The sequence below is a fragment of the Struthio camelus genome, chromosome 23 (genome assembly GCF_040807025.1).
Source record: "Struthio camelus isolate bStrCam1 chromosome 23, bStrCam1.hap1, whole genome shotgun sequence".
Classification (NCBI taxonomy): domain Eukaryota; kingdom Metazoa; phylum Chordata; class Aves; order Struthioniformes; family Struthionidae; genus Struthio; species Struthio camelus.
Window position 1 is genome coordinate 6,100,196 of NC_090964.1, and position 15,183 is coordinate 6,115,378.

The following is a 15,183-nucleotide window of genomic DNA, read 5'->3' on the forward strand; positions in this document are numbered from 1 at the left end:
GCTTACTGCTGATGGTGCTGTGTTAGCAGGAGTGGGAAGGAGGGAAGTCCCTAGAGTTGGGAGGTGGCCTGGTCGCCACTGGGCAAGTCAAAGGAGGGCCCTGAAATGTGCGTGCAGCTCTGGGGAGGAGCTGAGGGCATCAGAGGAATGAGGGCAAAGCACAGGGTTTCTGAGCACCTTCTGCACCATGTGCCCCCCCCCCCCAACCCCCAATCAGTCTGGCTGTCACCAGGAGGGGTAATGGTGCTGGAGACATCCCTAATGCACCTCTCCAGGGCTAGTGCCAGACCTAGGGACAGATGGGGGTTTTCAGGGACTCCTGCTGCTGAGCAGAGCCCCAGCCCACCCCTCCTTGCTGTTTCACTTCCTTTTTCCTGACTTCTCCCTCTTGTGCAGAAAAAAACATCTCACTGAGCTCAAGAAAATACTTTCTGGGGGGAGAATAAAGCTCAGCGGGAGAGGGAGGGCAGGCTGATGGCCAAGTCGCTGTGCGGGCAGCGGTGCGGTGGGCCACCCGCGCTGTTTGCAGAGCACCTTTGTCCAGGGCCCGGCGTTGGTGCTGCTCAGCTGCTCTTCCCTTCGCTTTGTGATTTTAGACCCCTCTCAGGGCTATTCTTGTTTATCTGCCTGGCTGGCAGCGAGGCCAGAGCCGGCCGGGGCAGGTCCCTGTCTGCAGAGAAGACGCCGCGGGGTGGGAACGAGGGTGGAGACCTGGCCGGCCCCGGCGAAGCCCGGGCTGGGATCCAGCTTTGCCGGCCCGGCCGCCGGCATGGGGACAGTGCCCGAGCCCGACGGGCACTACCAGTACCGCGTGCTGGTGCTGGGGGACGCGGCGGTGGGCAAGTCGTCGCTGCTGCGCTGCTACGCCGAGGGCCCGGGGGCGGCGGGGGCCCCCGCGCCCTGCCCCACTGTCGGCGTGGAGTTTTACAGCCGCACGGTGCGGTTGCCGCCGGCCGGCCAGGCCAAGCTGCAGCTCTGGGACACGGCGGGCCAGGAGCGCTTCAGGTGAGCCGCGGGTGGGCACGGGCAGGGGGACGCGGCACGGCACCGGCGCCGCTTCACCTCGCGTTTCCCTCGCAGCCGCTGCAGCGTTACACCGGGACCAAAGTCCCCCGCTGCGCTTCGCAAATGGACAAGAGTGCAATGGGGTCACGGGGACAACAATGCTTTTAGGGGGCTGTTGCAACCTTTTGCTGAGCTTGTAGCAAAGCCGCAGTTGGGTTTTTTTTTTTTTTTTTTTTTTGGGGGGGGGGGGGGGGCGGAGCAGAGCCTGCAGGTACAAATTGGCTGGGGATTTTCCTTCTTGATTGCATCAGGCTGGAGACAGCAAGCCTGGAAGTGCCAAAGAGGCTCAAATGGGCTGTGAAGGGCAGGAGGAGCTGGGGGCTGTGGTTGGGGCTCTGCCCCGATGCCCTTCCAGGGCACCCAGGATGGCCGGCACCCATAGCACCCGCCCCAGGGTGTTGCCCCGGCCCTGCTACACCCCGGACCAGGAGGGGGGGGCATGGAGGGGACCCCCCCCCCCCCGAGCCCCTATAAGACCCTGCAGGGCTCCCCAGGAGCCAGGAACCGGAGATTTCAGCCCTCAATCCATGGGGAGAGCTGCTAAGCGCTGCTTAGAGGGTGCTAAACAGAAAAGAAAGGCAAAAAGTCCAGCCCAGCTCCCTTTGGCAGCTGGTTCCCCTTCCTGGGCATCACCAGAGCCCTTGCCCCATGCTTGAAATTTGGAAAATGAGACCTTCCCCCCGCCCCCGGCCCCATCGCACCAGCCGTGGGGGCTGGCAGGGGCCCAGGGCCGGCGCGCTGCCCCCCGACCTCCCCCCGTGCCCAGGTCCATCACCAGGTCCTTCTACCGGAGCGCAGCGGGTGTGCTGCTGGTCTTCGACGTCACCAACCGCGCGTCCTTCGAGCACGTCACCGAGTGGTACCACGAAGCGGCGGGCGGCCAGGCCACCAGCAAGGTGGCCTTCGTCCTGGTGGGCCACAAGTGCGACCTGGCGGAGGAGCGGGCGGTGTCGGCCGAGGAGGCCGGGCGGCTGGCCGCCTCCCTGGGCATGGCCTTCGTCGAGACCTCCACCAAGAGCAACCTCAACGTGGCCCTGGCCTTCGAGACCGTCGCCGGCCGCATCCACGAGGCGCTGCGGCGCGGGGCGCTCGCCCCGCACGAGGGCTGCGACGGCGTCAGGCTCATCCCCAGCAAGAGCCGCGGCGAGCCGCCGGAGCGCCCAAAGCCCCGGGAGCGGTGCCAATGCTAACGGCGGCACGGAGGGGATGGGGCTGAGACCTGCCAGCAGCTGTGACACTGATGGGGGCTGGCAATACCCACGGGGAGCCCTGGGGTGCTGAGCTGAGGCACCAGAGAGGGCTTTCCCTCATTCCTGGTGGCTCCCCGGCCTCTCTCTGCCCCCCCCCCCCCCCAGCAAGGGGTCCCGGTGCCCCCAGACCCCTTCCCACCTCCTCAGGCAGTGCAGCACCATCAGAGACGCGTGCGAGCTCATTGCTGTGGGTCGGCTTCAGACCTTAATTTGGGGTTGGGGGGGGGAAGGCGCTATGGAAAAAAAAATTGCTCCACTGCAGCGGCGTTTTTAATAAACCAGATGCTTTTCTGGCCTGACTCAAGGCTCTGCCAAGCGAGGGGCCGGCAGCAGCCAGCCGGACGGCCGCGTGCGCGGGCTGGACCCGGGGCCAGCGAGATGCAGAGGAGCCCCCCCCCCCCCCCCCCCCCCCAACCACCACCCACCCATCGCACCCCAGCACCCACGTCTCGCGGCGCCCAGCCGCTCGGGGCGGGCCCGGCTCTGCCTGTCGGGACACGCGCCCGCGCCGGGTCCCAGCGCGCCGCCGCCGTGGGGCTCGGCCGCCCATGGAGGCGCGCTGGCATTACCAGTTCCGGGTGATCGTGCTGGGGGACTCCACGGTGGGCAAGTCCTCGCTGCTGCGGCGCTACACCGAGGGCGTCTTCCTCGATGCCGTCAACCAGACGGTCGGGGTGGACTTCTACGTGCGGCACGTGGAGCTCGAGCCGGGGCTCCGCATCAAGCTGCAGTTCTGGGACACGGCCGGGCAGGAGCGGTTCAGGTGGGTCCGGCTCCGGAGCCGACGGGTGACGGGGTGCTGGAGCCGGGCTGCGAGCTGGAGAAATCCCAGCAGCCAGGGCTGCCCCAGGCTTGGGACAGCCGTGGGGCAAAGGATGGGCAGTGGGATGCTGTGATCCCGACCTGGGGGGCACCCTGGGTAGAGCCATGTCTCCCCCACTCCACACTTGCCGGTGCAGTGGGGAGAGCTCAGCACCCAGCAGCTGGGCAGGCTTGTGGGTCGGGGGGGGGGGTGCAAAGCAAAGAGCACCCACCAGGAAAAGGGAGCCACTGGGCTTTCCTGCTCACCCCCACCTCCAGCTCCAAAGGGGCTGAGGGACGCTGAGCCCCCGGAGGTGCGCGGGGCTGGGGGAGCGCCTGCGGCGTTCCCGCGGGAGCTGGGCAAAGCTGCTTCGCCGGCTCCGCTCCGCCGCAGGGCGCCTGGCTGCCAGGGCTCTGCCAGGCCAAGGAGAGCCCGCGGGGAGGTGGCGAGGACAGAGCCACCTGGAGCCACCTCCACCCCAGCGGCAGGGATGCTCCCTCTGGGGCCGGGCAGATCTTGATGCACCGAAAAGCAACGCGCTGCGTTTACGAGGGTGAGACCTAACGCAGGGAGCTGGGGCGGAGGGGCCACGTGAGACCTGGCGCCCCAGCACCCGGCACGCACCCAGCCCTGCCGGGAGGCCCTGCAGGGAGGGGAGACGCTTCCCAACGCAGTGCGGGGGAGCCCCGGGGCTGCTCACCCCGGGTTTTTTTCCCCCCCCGCCCCGCTTCTTCGTGCCCAAGGTCCGTGACTCGCTCCTACTACCGCAACGCGGCAGGGGGGATGCTGCTGTTCGACCTCACCAACCGAGCGTCCTTCGAGAGCATCCGGCAGTGGCACCAGGAGGTGACGGACACTGTCCAGCCTTGCCGCATCGTCTTCTTGCTGGTGGGGCACAAGAGCGACCTGGTGGCGGAGCGGCGGGTGGGCCGGAGGGAGGCAGAGACGCTGGCGTCGGCGCTGGGGGTGCAGTACATCGAGACCTCAGCCAAGGACGCAAGCAACGTGACCCAGGCTTTCCAGATGCTGACGCTGGCCATCTACCAAGCGCTGCAGACGGGGCTGCTGCGTCCCACCGAGGCCTGGGACGGGGTGAAGAGCAGCCTCCTGCTCCTGCCGGGGCTGAAGTCTCAGGTTCCAGGGAAGGAAGAGAAGCAAAAGAGATGCTCATGCTAGAGACGGGGTGGTTATGAGGATGTACACAGCCTGCCCGGCCTATCTGCTGCCCCCAGAGCCCTGCTGCAGAGCCGGTGGGGAGCTCGGACACACAGCTCCACAGCAACGTATGAGACACAAAGCAGAAATCAAAATGTACAACATTTGTGGCACGCAAAAGAGCAGCGAGTGACTACAACAGCACATTAAACACCCTGTATTCAGCTTCTCGGCTGCCTGTGTTTTCCTGGGGAAGGGGAAGGGGTTAGCACTGAGCCGGCTGATGGGAACCCCGCACCGGGAGTGCTAACACGATGGGGTCAGGTCTGCAGAGGCAGATTTCACTCCCACTGTCCTATTTTCACTTTCTCCCTTTCTACAAGGTTGCCTCCATCCCCTGACCACGAGCCAGGGGCCCTCAGTGCAGTCTGACCTCCCCATCCTAGCACTGATCTGAAACCCCTCTGACTGCCTGACCCTGAGCATGCCAGCAGGGAATTGGCTCACAGCCTGGCTTTCCTGTGCTCAGCAGGGCATGGTTGTACATTTTGAATAACTGCAACTCCCGGGTATACTGAGGAGATGGAGCAGCCTGGCTGCGTGGTCAACAAGCCAACAACTGTGTCCCTCCAGCACCAGCTGAGCACTGCAGCGATGCGAGAACAGCTACCCTCCTCTCCAAGCCTGGCCTTACCCAAGGGGCTGCATTTGTTTATCACAGGCTCCTCGCTCCTTAGCTGGCTGTTACATGAAAGGAGAATAGAGCCCTTACTGGTTTCTAAATTGCTTCAACAGTTTCTCCCCTGGATACTGGCAGCCTTTGGGGCTATGAGAGCCCGCCCCAGCAGCAAACCTGGCAGGGAGGACAAGGCACTCATGCTTACAGGTGCACATCAGCCTCTTCTTTCCACGTGGAGAGTTTGCAGAGCTGTCTGCTCCCTCTTCCCTGCGTCAAACAGCTCCTGCAGCAGCAGCTTCTCTGAAGTTCACCGGTTTGAGTAGAACAAGCAGGAACAGGCAGTGGGACACCGCCTTTCTTTACACCCCAGACAAGCAGAGAACCAGGATCGGCCTTGATTTCTTTTCCTCAGTCACCACGTCCCATTCCTCGTGGTCTGAACGGGCCACTGGTGGGCAAACACCTCACCCTGAGCTAGATGTAAAGAACCTCCAACGTCAAGAAGAAGCTGCTCACCAAGCCCTATTAGCACAGTAGGGAACCAGCCAAATCCTTCCGCTTGTTTTCAACCCTAGGACAGGAGATCTCTTACAAGAGCACCACATGCAAAAACCAGGCTATCCCGACTGCTGGTCATTTCACTTGCAATTTCTCTGCATGCCTTTTGAACAGCACAAGACTGTGCCATGGTTTTAGATTAATAATTTCTTTATTCATGTAAAACAAACGGAAGTATTTATATAAACACTGACATTACAAAGGACTGGAACAGGTAGGGGCGGGAAGGAGGAAACAGAAACCTCTACAGATGCTTCTAATACTGTCCCACACAAGATCAAATGCTCTGTCCCTTGGATAATCACTTATACGATAAACCACTTTCAAGTCACAAATAAAAGTCTTTGTTTTGAGATACGTTGCGCTCTTGGGGGGATGAGGAAGGAGGCGTAGAACGTTTTTGGCAGATCTCCTCATAAAGTCAGATATTGCTGCACCGTTAATAAAAAATATATGCTTCTCTGTAAGCATTAAAAAAAATATCCCATGGATGGCATCGTGGAGGCTTCAGTGGAGAGGCAGATATCCCAAAATGCACTGGTGTCATCTCGCAGCTCTTCCCAGGGGCTATTTCTTGGTAGTTTTGCGGATCAATGCCATTCTCTGTAACAAGAAAGAGAAAAACACGGGAAGCCAAGAGTCTCGGACAAGGTTACTACAAAACAAGCTTGTAAGCTATCCATGTTGGAACAATGCTGAGGAGACAGTACCTCAGGTTCTCTCAGGACACTGCCTGACTTGTTTCAACATAGGTCTTTCAAGTTCATTTAAATCTTAACACGGTCACAGCCAGAGCCAGAGAAAAAGAAAGCATCTATACTCCTTTCCTTGACACCTTCAGCAGGCAACATGACTGAGAAAAACTGTAACTGCTGTTAAGAGGCACTAGGATTAAACAGTGCATTGAACCCAAATCCACTTCAAGGCCTCCTCTCTCCATGACCAGCAGTTATTGCAGTAGCTTCAGGCGGGCAGATGCAACATCAGCCATGAAGCTGAACGACTCCAGGGCAGGGCATTGACTTCCCTGGCTCTGACCTTGCATTTAAAAACCAGTAGACTAACTCATTTAAAGCAAAACTAAGGGAAAGAAAAGAGCTGCTCAGCTTCAATCTACAGCTGAAATTCCAGGACAACTGTGTGCTCTCTGCTGCACCTTCCCAGGCCTTTAAGCTTTTTGCAGCTGTTTCACTTCTTATGGTGGCAAACAGCCAAGACTTGCGACCCTTGCACATGAACACAGCAGGTGCCTTACACCATTCACCACATGCAACGTTGGGCTGCAGATATCAGATAGCCCCAGGAATTTGAGCCAAAGAGAGAGTCAGAGAGCGCTCTTGATCACGGTTTAACGCCACATCCAGAGTCCCGTGATTTTGTACCAGGCAGCCTGGGTCTGCAAACGCGTTGTGGGGGTTTCCAGTTACTCGCGCATGTACCGCATCCCAGACAGAACTGGCCACAAGACTTCACTTGACCAGTCACAACAGGGCATCTCAGTTGTGTTTCTGCTTCCTATTGCCTTTCTTCAAAGTTCTGGGAAGAAATCCCCTGGCCTTTCTGTGACTTCTTAACTGCCTGCAGAGAAAGCAACAGTCCTGCAACGGCAGGCTAAGACTCGCTCTCATAGCGCTGCTCTCACGCATGGCTTTTGCAGACCTACAATCTACAGCTTCAGTAGATCCTGCAAGTCAAAGGGCTCTCCTGGACTTGAACTGCAGCACCTGTGAGGCTACAGAGATGAAGGGATACACAAGCATTCAACCCAGCATGCTTGGATATGGATTTTCTACAGAACCAGAGGAGCTGAGCAGTGTTTTCACTCCTTTCTGCACAAAGATGGAGCACAAGATCTGCAAGAGGACAGCTGACAACATACTGTCTGCAACTCGGTTGCTTCAGACCTTGGCTGCCCTCGGTGCGAGCACTCCCGGTTCGCTAGGGGCACAGCCAGCCAGCAAAGCAGCCAGAGCAAACTCAACCCTCTCTGCATAAACAGGTGAGGGGACCCTGGAAGTGATTTCAATTCCAAACCACTTGGAAGAGAGGATACAAATTCATGTAGCGCCAGGACTCCAGGAAGACCCTACCCATATTAGCCTTCTACCACGTGGCTCTTAGTACATTACTAAGGGCTCCTTACCTGTTTGTGAGCTTCTGTAGTGCAGGCTTTTTTGTAGGGCCTGATTTCTTCAGAACCAAAGCCCGGGATCCACATGTTCCACTGACGTTCTGGAAGAGAGGGCGCAGCTCAGCACACGATGAAAACTACCCCAACTGCACACCGCAAGAGCGGCCCCACCAGAACTAACATACCAGCAGTACGCCCTTCTGGGCACAGCGCTAGAAATGGACACGGGCTGGTGATCTGGACATCAGCTATAAAAGGCTTTTAAGAAGCAGAGCAGCTACAGTTGCAGGGCACTAAAGCTCACTAAAGATGCAGTCCCTCTACTAGCTATCTTCCAACAGAGGCTGAAGGACAGCTAAAACACATAGCTGGGAGAGGATATGGTCAGGGGAAGGACACCCTATTCATTCCCTGATTATTAGGACACTATTAAGTCGCAATGAATCAACAGCTGTTCGTGGGTTTCTATCCTAGCTCCATGGTCAGGGTTTGCCCTGCTTGCATGGTGTTTTCCCAGCTCTCAGTTGAGTGAAAAAGTCACTTACCAAGATGCAACTGGACATCTTTCACTTCCAGGGTGTTTGATTTGCGATGCCGTGCAAGCTGGCAGGCGGCCGTCACCACGCTCTCTATGAAATCATCGGCGATCTGCAACAGCATCTATCACGGACCAAGGACAACAACCAGCCTCATCAGTAATGAGCCATACAGTCGAAACTATATGAAGTGTATGAAAATCAACGCTCAGAAGCTAATACTTCAAAGACGTTTGCTGCCGTCGCTGTTTTAAAACCCTTCTCAACGCTGAGAAGGGAAACCACACATGGATGTCTGAAGGCTGCAGCAAACATGCAGTGGAATATGAACCAACCCTTCTGCTTTGGACAAGGGGACACTACTCTGAAAAGCCATGGATCGGCTCCTTCTGTAGCCCTTTCCAGGTGTGCATGTACCTACTTCTTCCACATCTTCATCCAGCTGCTCGTTTGGATCCACCTCACGCACCAGGTCCTGCAGTTTCTTCTTGGTTAAAACCTGAGTGTAGGGAAGGGAAGGAATAATTTACTGCCCTGCTTTAGCAAACCAGCCACCTACACAGCATAGCTGCAAGAGACCTCCTCCCTCACTATCCCGAGGCCCAAGGCACACGTGTTGACACACCATATCAGTTCAGGAATGGCAGAGATAAGAAATATCAGGTATTAAGGAGCCATTTTCAAGTACCCCTAGCAGCTTTGACCAGAGAGCAGATCCCAGCGTTAAAAATAAAAGCAATGCTGTGTCTTGAAAGGACAACCACTTGCACTAAGATAGCAATGCTTAAAACAAGGCTGCTGGTAAGAGAAGACAATGGCATAATTGGAAGTCTTAAAAGGTACACAGCAAATATAAGCAGCATTTCAGTGATCACGTTTGTGTTCAGGGCACAAAGGAATCATTTCCATTACTCTAGTGTTTATCGTTCAGAGCGCTTGGAAAGGAAAACAGATGCATATGTGAGTGCTGAGTTATTCTAGGGCAGCAGGCAGCACCCTGTCAGTGCAGACGTAGTGGGAAGGCAGAGATTTTACTACTCCTGAACACTAGCAGCCCATAAGATAAAGAAGCAATTTTGGAGTGCTTGCTTGGCAGAAACACATTCACGTACGTTAAAGACTCAACAACACGACAGGCAAGCATGCAAGTCAGCAGCTTTTTAGAAGTGATGCTGCATCTCGCACCACCTGAGCGTGACTGAGGCTATGAACGCACTCAACTTTTACTTCTCTCATCTAAACCACATTTGAAAGGAATTTCCCAGTCACTCCCCCGCTATACATCTTCCTGAGATTGACAAAACTCCTGCACCTACAACGTCCGTACATCTTCCAACCTGAAAGTGCCTCAGAGGGAAAGACTACATGAAAATGATGGCTCACTCAGGACAGTAACTGATACTTTAATTGATATCAAGCATTTGCCAGTAATTTAAGAAAGGAGAAGAATCAAGCTACAGGCAGGTCTGACCATCTTCCCTGTTGTCCCAAAGTCAGGGATGAAATTACCTGGTTGCTTTCAGGACTGAGCCGTCCTCCTCCGCTGGGCGTCCCAGGCATCTTTGCCACAGTGGTGCTGTTCGCCATGGAGCTCTGTGGGGGAGTGCTGGCCGGTTCCGGCTTTATCGAGGAGAAGTTGGAGAGGTTGATCAAGGTAGATGGGCCAAACTGGTTCATAATCTGTTGGGCTTTAGCTTTTAGATCATAAAGCTTATCTAGGTCCTGCTTCTTCTTGGGGTTGTGGGGACCCAAACCAATCAACTGGAAAAAGAAGCAAAAGCCACAGTTAGCACTCTTGAAAGAGAAGGGAGAAGGGAACTCCAAGGGGTGCTTAGCACTTTGCCCATAGTAAAGCTACGGTGTCCTGACAGGGCCCAGAGGTTTATACTAGATCGAGTCTCTCCAGACACAGCAGGAAGGGAGGAGGAACGTTTAGAAGAAGAGAAACATTCCCTGGTATATGGAAAATGCAGTTTGCCATGAGAAGCACAATAGCTGCATGCAGTGCACTGACTGACAACAGGTAGCAGCCGTGCAGTTGCGCTGACCTGTACACTCATTCCTCTTCCTCTGGACTGAATCCTACCCATGCATTCCCCCCCACCTTCAGATCAGTGCCTTTTTGGACACACTTCACTTATACTAATAACAGCTTCGATGAGGAGACCGTGTGCAGAGCTAGGAACTAAAGGACAGGGCCTGGCTTGTTCTCTTGTAGCAACAGGTAGGCACAGCAGGCATAGGCCCTGTCCCACTGCACTCAGCACCGGGCAACAACCGAGTCTTCATCTTCATACTCCACATGCCTGAGATGCAGGTCAGAAGACAAAGTTCAAATTCCCTTAGGTATCCTCCTGAGAGCGCTGGGAGGTGGAGGTTTCGTTTTTGGCAATGCCGCATTTCAAGCCAGACTTGTGGTGATCCCTCTCCCCAAACCAATGTTTCCACCAGTACCACTTGTAAAGAAGAAACACTGATGCTGGCTTGACAACGTAGGATTCAGTTTCAGATCCAAGAGCGCGAGTTTGGGTACTCACAGGTAATGTGACAACAGAGAAAACACACGTAACATGCCCACACCTTCGATTTGTTCTTCCCACGCTGGGCCGTTGAAAGCCGCAGTAAACGAAATCAGATTTACTGAGCTGTCAATAGCGAACCACAACTGGGTTTCAGCAGCTTAACTCAGCTTACTCAGATCTTCCAGGTTCACCATAGGCATTAGACATTATTCATGTTATTAGCCACTGAGCTAATCACAGAACGACTGGCAGCCGTTTGATAGCTGTAAGGCTCTAAAATCCAGACTCGGTAAAGCTCTGCTTGGTCCTTGCTGCTGCTCTGCGGCACAGCTCTGTGAAAGGAAGCTCTGTCCAAAACCTCGGCCTTCCATCACCACCGGCAATGCAGACCACAGTGACAGGTCTATCACACAAAATGAACATTTAATCAACAGTTTGGTATAAAAGCCTTTCACACAGAGGCTGCAGCAGTTTTTGCGGGGCACAGATACTGGTGACAAGTAGCCACTGAGAACACACACGTCCTCTGGAAAGCCTACCCACTGCAGTGTGAAATCACTTTAAAAAATGGAAAAAAGGGGAAGAAAAAGTTCATTTTAACAGTTTTAACTGCTGTTTTCTCTACTAGCTGTCTCCTTACAAAGCACCCTGCCCACAAATTTAAGCACTTCTGTCTTTTTAAAGTACAAAATAATTCCTCTTAACCTAGTTATTATCACAGGTTATTCAGCATTTACTGAAATATGAAACGCTAATCATAGTCAAGTCTTAAGTGATAAAAATTTCCCTTAAATATCCCCATTTGCTAACAGAGCCTTCTCTTCCTCACACTGATACTGATCATAGGCCAATAAGGAAAAGCACATCCACATACAAACTGACGAACAGAGTATTTTTCTGCCTTATCTACAAATAGATGCATTCCCCTCATCAGAGCAAAACTGTTAGTTTGAGTTAATTCACACCAAAAAAAACCAAACCAAGGGTCACAAAAATGCTTAGCAGGTGGCTGTTTTAGTGCTTCATTCCAACACAAACTCATGCACTGTTGCATCCTACAGGCACGGAGCTCTTCTGAAAGGTTTTATATGCAAGACACTCCTCTGTGGAGCTATCAGCACATTTCTAGCTCATCAGTTTTAACTGAATCAATGCTGGAAAATCCTTACGTTCGCACCCCAATACCCCTTAGCTGGCATTTCTGCATGAAGGCACGGTGCTTAAGAGCTTAGCACAAGATCAGAGGGACTTCAGTGTGCTAATCTTGGTTTTAGCACTGGCTGATCTCAGGCTGTTCACTCCCGTGCCTCAGTTTACAAATCCAGAAAGCAGGAATTGTTACCCACCACGCAGAGGAGAAGGCAATGTTTGGGCAACGCGCTGGAATCCTTGGGCAGGAGGCACTTCATTAGTATAAAGTAGTTTTGTTCATTTATTTGAAGATCTTATTGCATCCTTCGTGTGCTATTAAGATCACCAAGCGCAAAACTAATAGGATGCGCAGAATCCCACAGCAAGTCCTGCATGCCAACTCATGGCAAGCTCACGCAATGTACTTACAGCTATCTGAGTGTCTAGATCTTTAATTACATCAGCAACTGCTGTGGGCCCAGCGAACGGAGAGGCCATTTTCCAAAAGCTTCCAGCAAGTCAGCAGTCAGCGTTAACCTACTCTCTCCTCCTCCTCTTCCTTATAACTCTCATTCCTACAGGAATACCAAATATTTTGCATATAACCCATTATATCATAAGGTCTCAACAGGATACAGTTTGATCAGATGCCATACAAGAGCATGCCGCGTCCTTACTACAGTACACGAGGGCATATTTGAGGGTACTAATGCTATCTTAAGTATAGGTGGAAACCCAACATATGCTGCTACCGAAGACAAGGCACCTCTCGGGATCCTGACGTGGGAGCACAAGTTTTGCAAAACATCATTTTTATGTCAGAAGACAGAGGGCTTCTTGGTAGCAGTTGTGAGCACCAGTGTCTGGGTTAACCCAGACCTTTGCAACAGCAGCTTTCTTCCATGCCAGCGATAGGTCTCGTGGCCTCAATTAACATCGCTGACTCTCAACTGGTCCCCTGTAATTTGTTAAGCATTGGTACTACAGCACAGCGTTATAGCTGTAGTTCAAGCCTATATTAAAGCCAAACAAACCTGCCAGCCCATTCATTGGGGTGCTTAGGGTTCGCATTGCCATTAAGAAATAGCTAACAGACAAATTTCACCAATAACAATGCACAGGTTTGCAAAGGATTGTTTAGTCTGAGTGTCTCTTCAGTACTGATGGAAAAAAATGGGAAATTTCTTGCTGCCCTTCACCTCAGCCGAAGACAGATAAAGCCCTCCCTTACGCTGCTAGAGGAAGTATGCCTTACACGTGTTTATCCGTCAACTATATCAGCTAAAGATACAAAGCAAATAGACAGAAAAGTCCTTTTTTTCCTCCAAGATGTGCTCATTAGATGCTGAAGAGTAACTGAAACCTCCTTTCTCCTTGGTGCACAGGTTCCAGCTTTACATCTACTTCTGAAAAAAGAATGCCTGAAATCTAGTGAAATGAGAACTTCGAGTATACAACTAAAACAGATTTTCTTTCAGCAGCTCGTTCCTCACAACCACCAGGTTAAACAGGTCACCAGTCCAAAGACTACCCGCATGGAACGCAATTAGGGGATTGAACAAAACCTCAATGTGCAAAACACTTCAGGAGGCCTCTGAGAGCAGCCACGGACAAAGCAGTCGATAAGATCCAAGGTCACCTATAGCAATTCGCAATCAATAGTAGGCTCCATGTCCTGAACACAGAAGCCGATTTGACCAGTCCCTCCAACTTTGACATAAAAAGCTAACACTAAGGCAGCCATATAACACATTTTCCATTTTTACTAACTACATCCACTGCCCTAACTCTGGGCTTAGAAACACACACAAAAGCACAGGACTAAGAACTAATACACGTTGCCATAACTTTGTTGAGCTTTTTGTTCCACCTGGAAATAAGAATAGTCACATCTCATTACAGGGGAATTAAGACTGTTTTCTAACACAACTGGACAAACAGCTTAGGAGCTTGTACGGCACAAATCACACCCGGACCATGCCCTAGTTGTGAAGGCTGGAAAGACCATCTTGCACCTTCATGGGGCCTGCTCAGATTGGAGTACTTCAGCTTCTCGATGTCAAACTGTTCTTTTCGGAATACTCGCCCCCAACTCACTCCTTTTCTGACACTTATCCAACAGCCGTGGCTAGGCACCCCAGGGGAGGACAGGCCACCCTACGGGGCCGCTCCGCGCCGGCTACGCCCCAGGCTGACCGGGCAGCTCTGACAGGACACAGAGCAGCGCTCCCGCTTACGTTGTACACCTCAGGACCCAACGTTTTCCACCAAAAGGTTAAATAACGCCTACGAGGTGAAGCACTTCCCCCTCCCACCCAGGGGGAACGGGCGGTGCGGCCGGTACCGGCGGCTCCGGGCCCCGCGGAGAGGCCGAGGCCGAGGGGAGAAGGGTCTGGGCCGCCCCGGCGGGGTGAAGGAGCCGCAGGGCCCCGCCAGTCCCCAGGCCGCTCCCGCCCCGGGCCGCAGGGAAGGGGCGCGCCCGCAGCCCCCCGGCCCGGCCCGGCCCGCCGCCCCTACCTCCCCATGACCCGCGGGCGGACCGAGGCGCCGCCGCCGGCTCCGCTCCCTCCACCGCACGGCCGGAGCCCTTCCGGGGTCACCACCCCGCCGCCGCCCGGAAGCACTTCCCGGCGCCGCCAACCAGCGGCCGCGCGTGCGCTGAAAGGATTCGCTGCCCCCGCCAAGCCCGCGAACCTGTGCGCATGCGCACAGTAGCCTGCAGGGGGCGGAGCAGCGGGGGCGGGGTGGGCCGGGTAGGCCTCCCAGGATGCCGCGCGCGATTTGCATATGGCAGCGGTGCCGCCGCGGCAGGGAAATGGCGGTGTTTGGGGGGAACCCGCAGAAGTGGCGGGGAAGAGGGGAAGGCAAAGGGTAGACTGAAGCGTGAAGCACGAAGGGGCACCGTGGGTTGAGGGGGAGGGGGGAGGGCTCCTCGCCGTGAGCTAGGGAGCACCCTGCTGCCTCGGGCCAGCGGCGGTGGCAAGGCGGCGCCTTAAAAAGGGCTTCTGCCGTGCGTGGCACGGGGGGGCCCCGCGGCCGCCCCCGCGGAATCGACATCAAGAGATTTCGGAAGCACAATTTTTGCGACGGGGGCAGCTGGTAACCGCTTGTTCTGGCGCCCCGGTATCCGGTAACGACAGTGGTAGACAGAGGAGGGTCGTGAGGGGGGGGTGGAGGGGCGCGGGGTGCAGCCGCAGCCGTAGCGGCACAGCAGCATGTGTGCTCCTTGCTCTACCCATCCCCAGAGGTGTATAGCTCCGTAGAGGTACATGGGCACCTGTAGATGTCGATACGCATTAATACGCCTTGTCCTATATCTCCATAGACGTATGAGGCTCTATAGCTCTAGATACA

The 15,183-nt window shown here is 54.7% G+C and overlaps 3 protein-coding genes and 1 non-coding gene across 4 annotated transcripts; 3 read left to right on the top strand and 1 right to left on the bottom strand.

Moving 5' to 3' along the window:
- The first annotated feature begins 477 nt into the window (after positions 1 to 477).
- Positions 478 to 2,613, top strand: LOC138062019 (ras-related protein Rab-42-like). The gene is made up of 2 exons (XM_068917330.1): positions 478 to 1,005; positions 1,832 to 2,613. Exons 1-2 carry the CDS (start codon positions 770 to 772, stop codon positions 2,253 to 2,255), a joined length of 660 nt encoding a protein of 219 aa, XP_068773431.1. The 5' UTR covers positions 478 to 769; the 3' UTR covers positions 2,256 to 2,613.
- A 184-nt stretch (positions 2,614 to 2,797) lies between these two features.
- LOC104139580 (ras-related protein Rab-39B) lies at positions 2,798 to 4,478 on the top strand. Its single transcript, XM_068917379.1, has 2 exons — positions 2,798 to 3,078; positions 3,861 to 4,478. Exons 1-2 carry the CDS (start codon positions 2,864 to 2,866, stop codon positions 4,291 to 4,293), a joined length of 648 nt encoding a protein of 215 aa, XP_068773480.1. The 5' UTR covers positions 2,798 to 2,863; the 3' UTR covers positions 4,294 to 4,478.
- A 1,163-nt stretch (positions 4,479 to 5,641) lies between these two features.
- Positions 5,642 to 14,480, bottom strand: TAF12 (TATA-box binding protein associated factor 12). The gene is made up of 6 exons (XM_068917089.1): positions 14,347 to 14,480; positions 9,686 to 9,937; positions 8,598 to 8,675; positions 8,186 to 8,300; positions 7,653 to 7,741; positions 5,642 to 6,112 (listed from the first exon to the last, which is right to left on the bottom strand). The coding sequence occupies exons 2-6, from the start codon at positions 9,851 to 9,853 to the stop codon at positions 6,077 to 6,079; spliced, it is 486 nt and encodes a 161-aa protein (XP_068773190.1). The 5' UTR covers positions 9,854 to 9,937; positions 14,347 to 14,480; the 3' UTR covers positions 5,642 to 6,076.
- Positions 14,481 to 14,823: 343 nt separating this feature from the next.
- On the top strand, positions 14,824 to 14,952 carry LOC138062072 (U11 spliceosomal RNA). The gene has a single exon (XR_011136071.1). It is a non-coding gene; the product is annotated as a U11 spliceosomal RNA (small nuclear RNA).
- Positions 14,953 to 15,183: the final 231 nt, after the last annotated feature.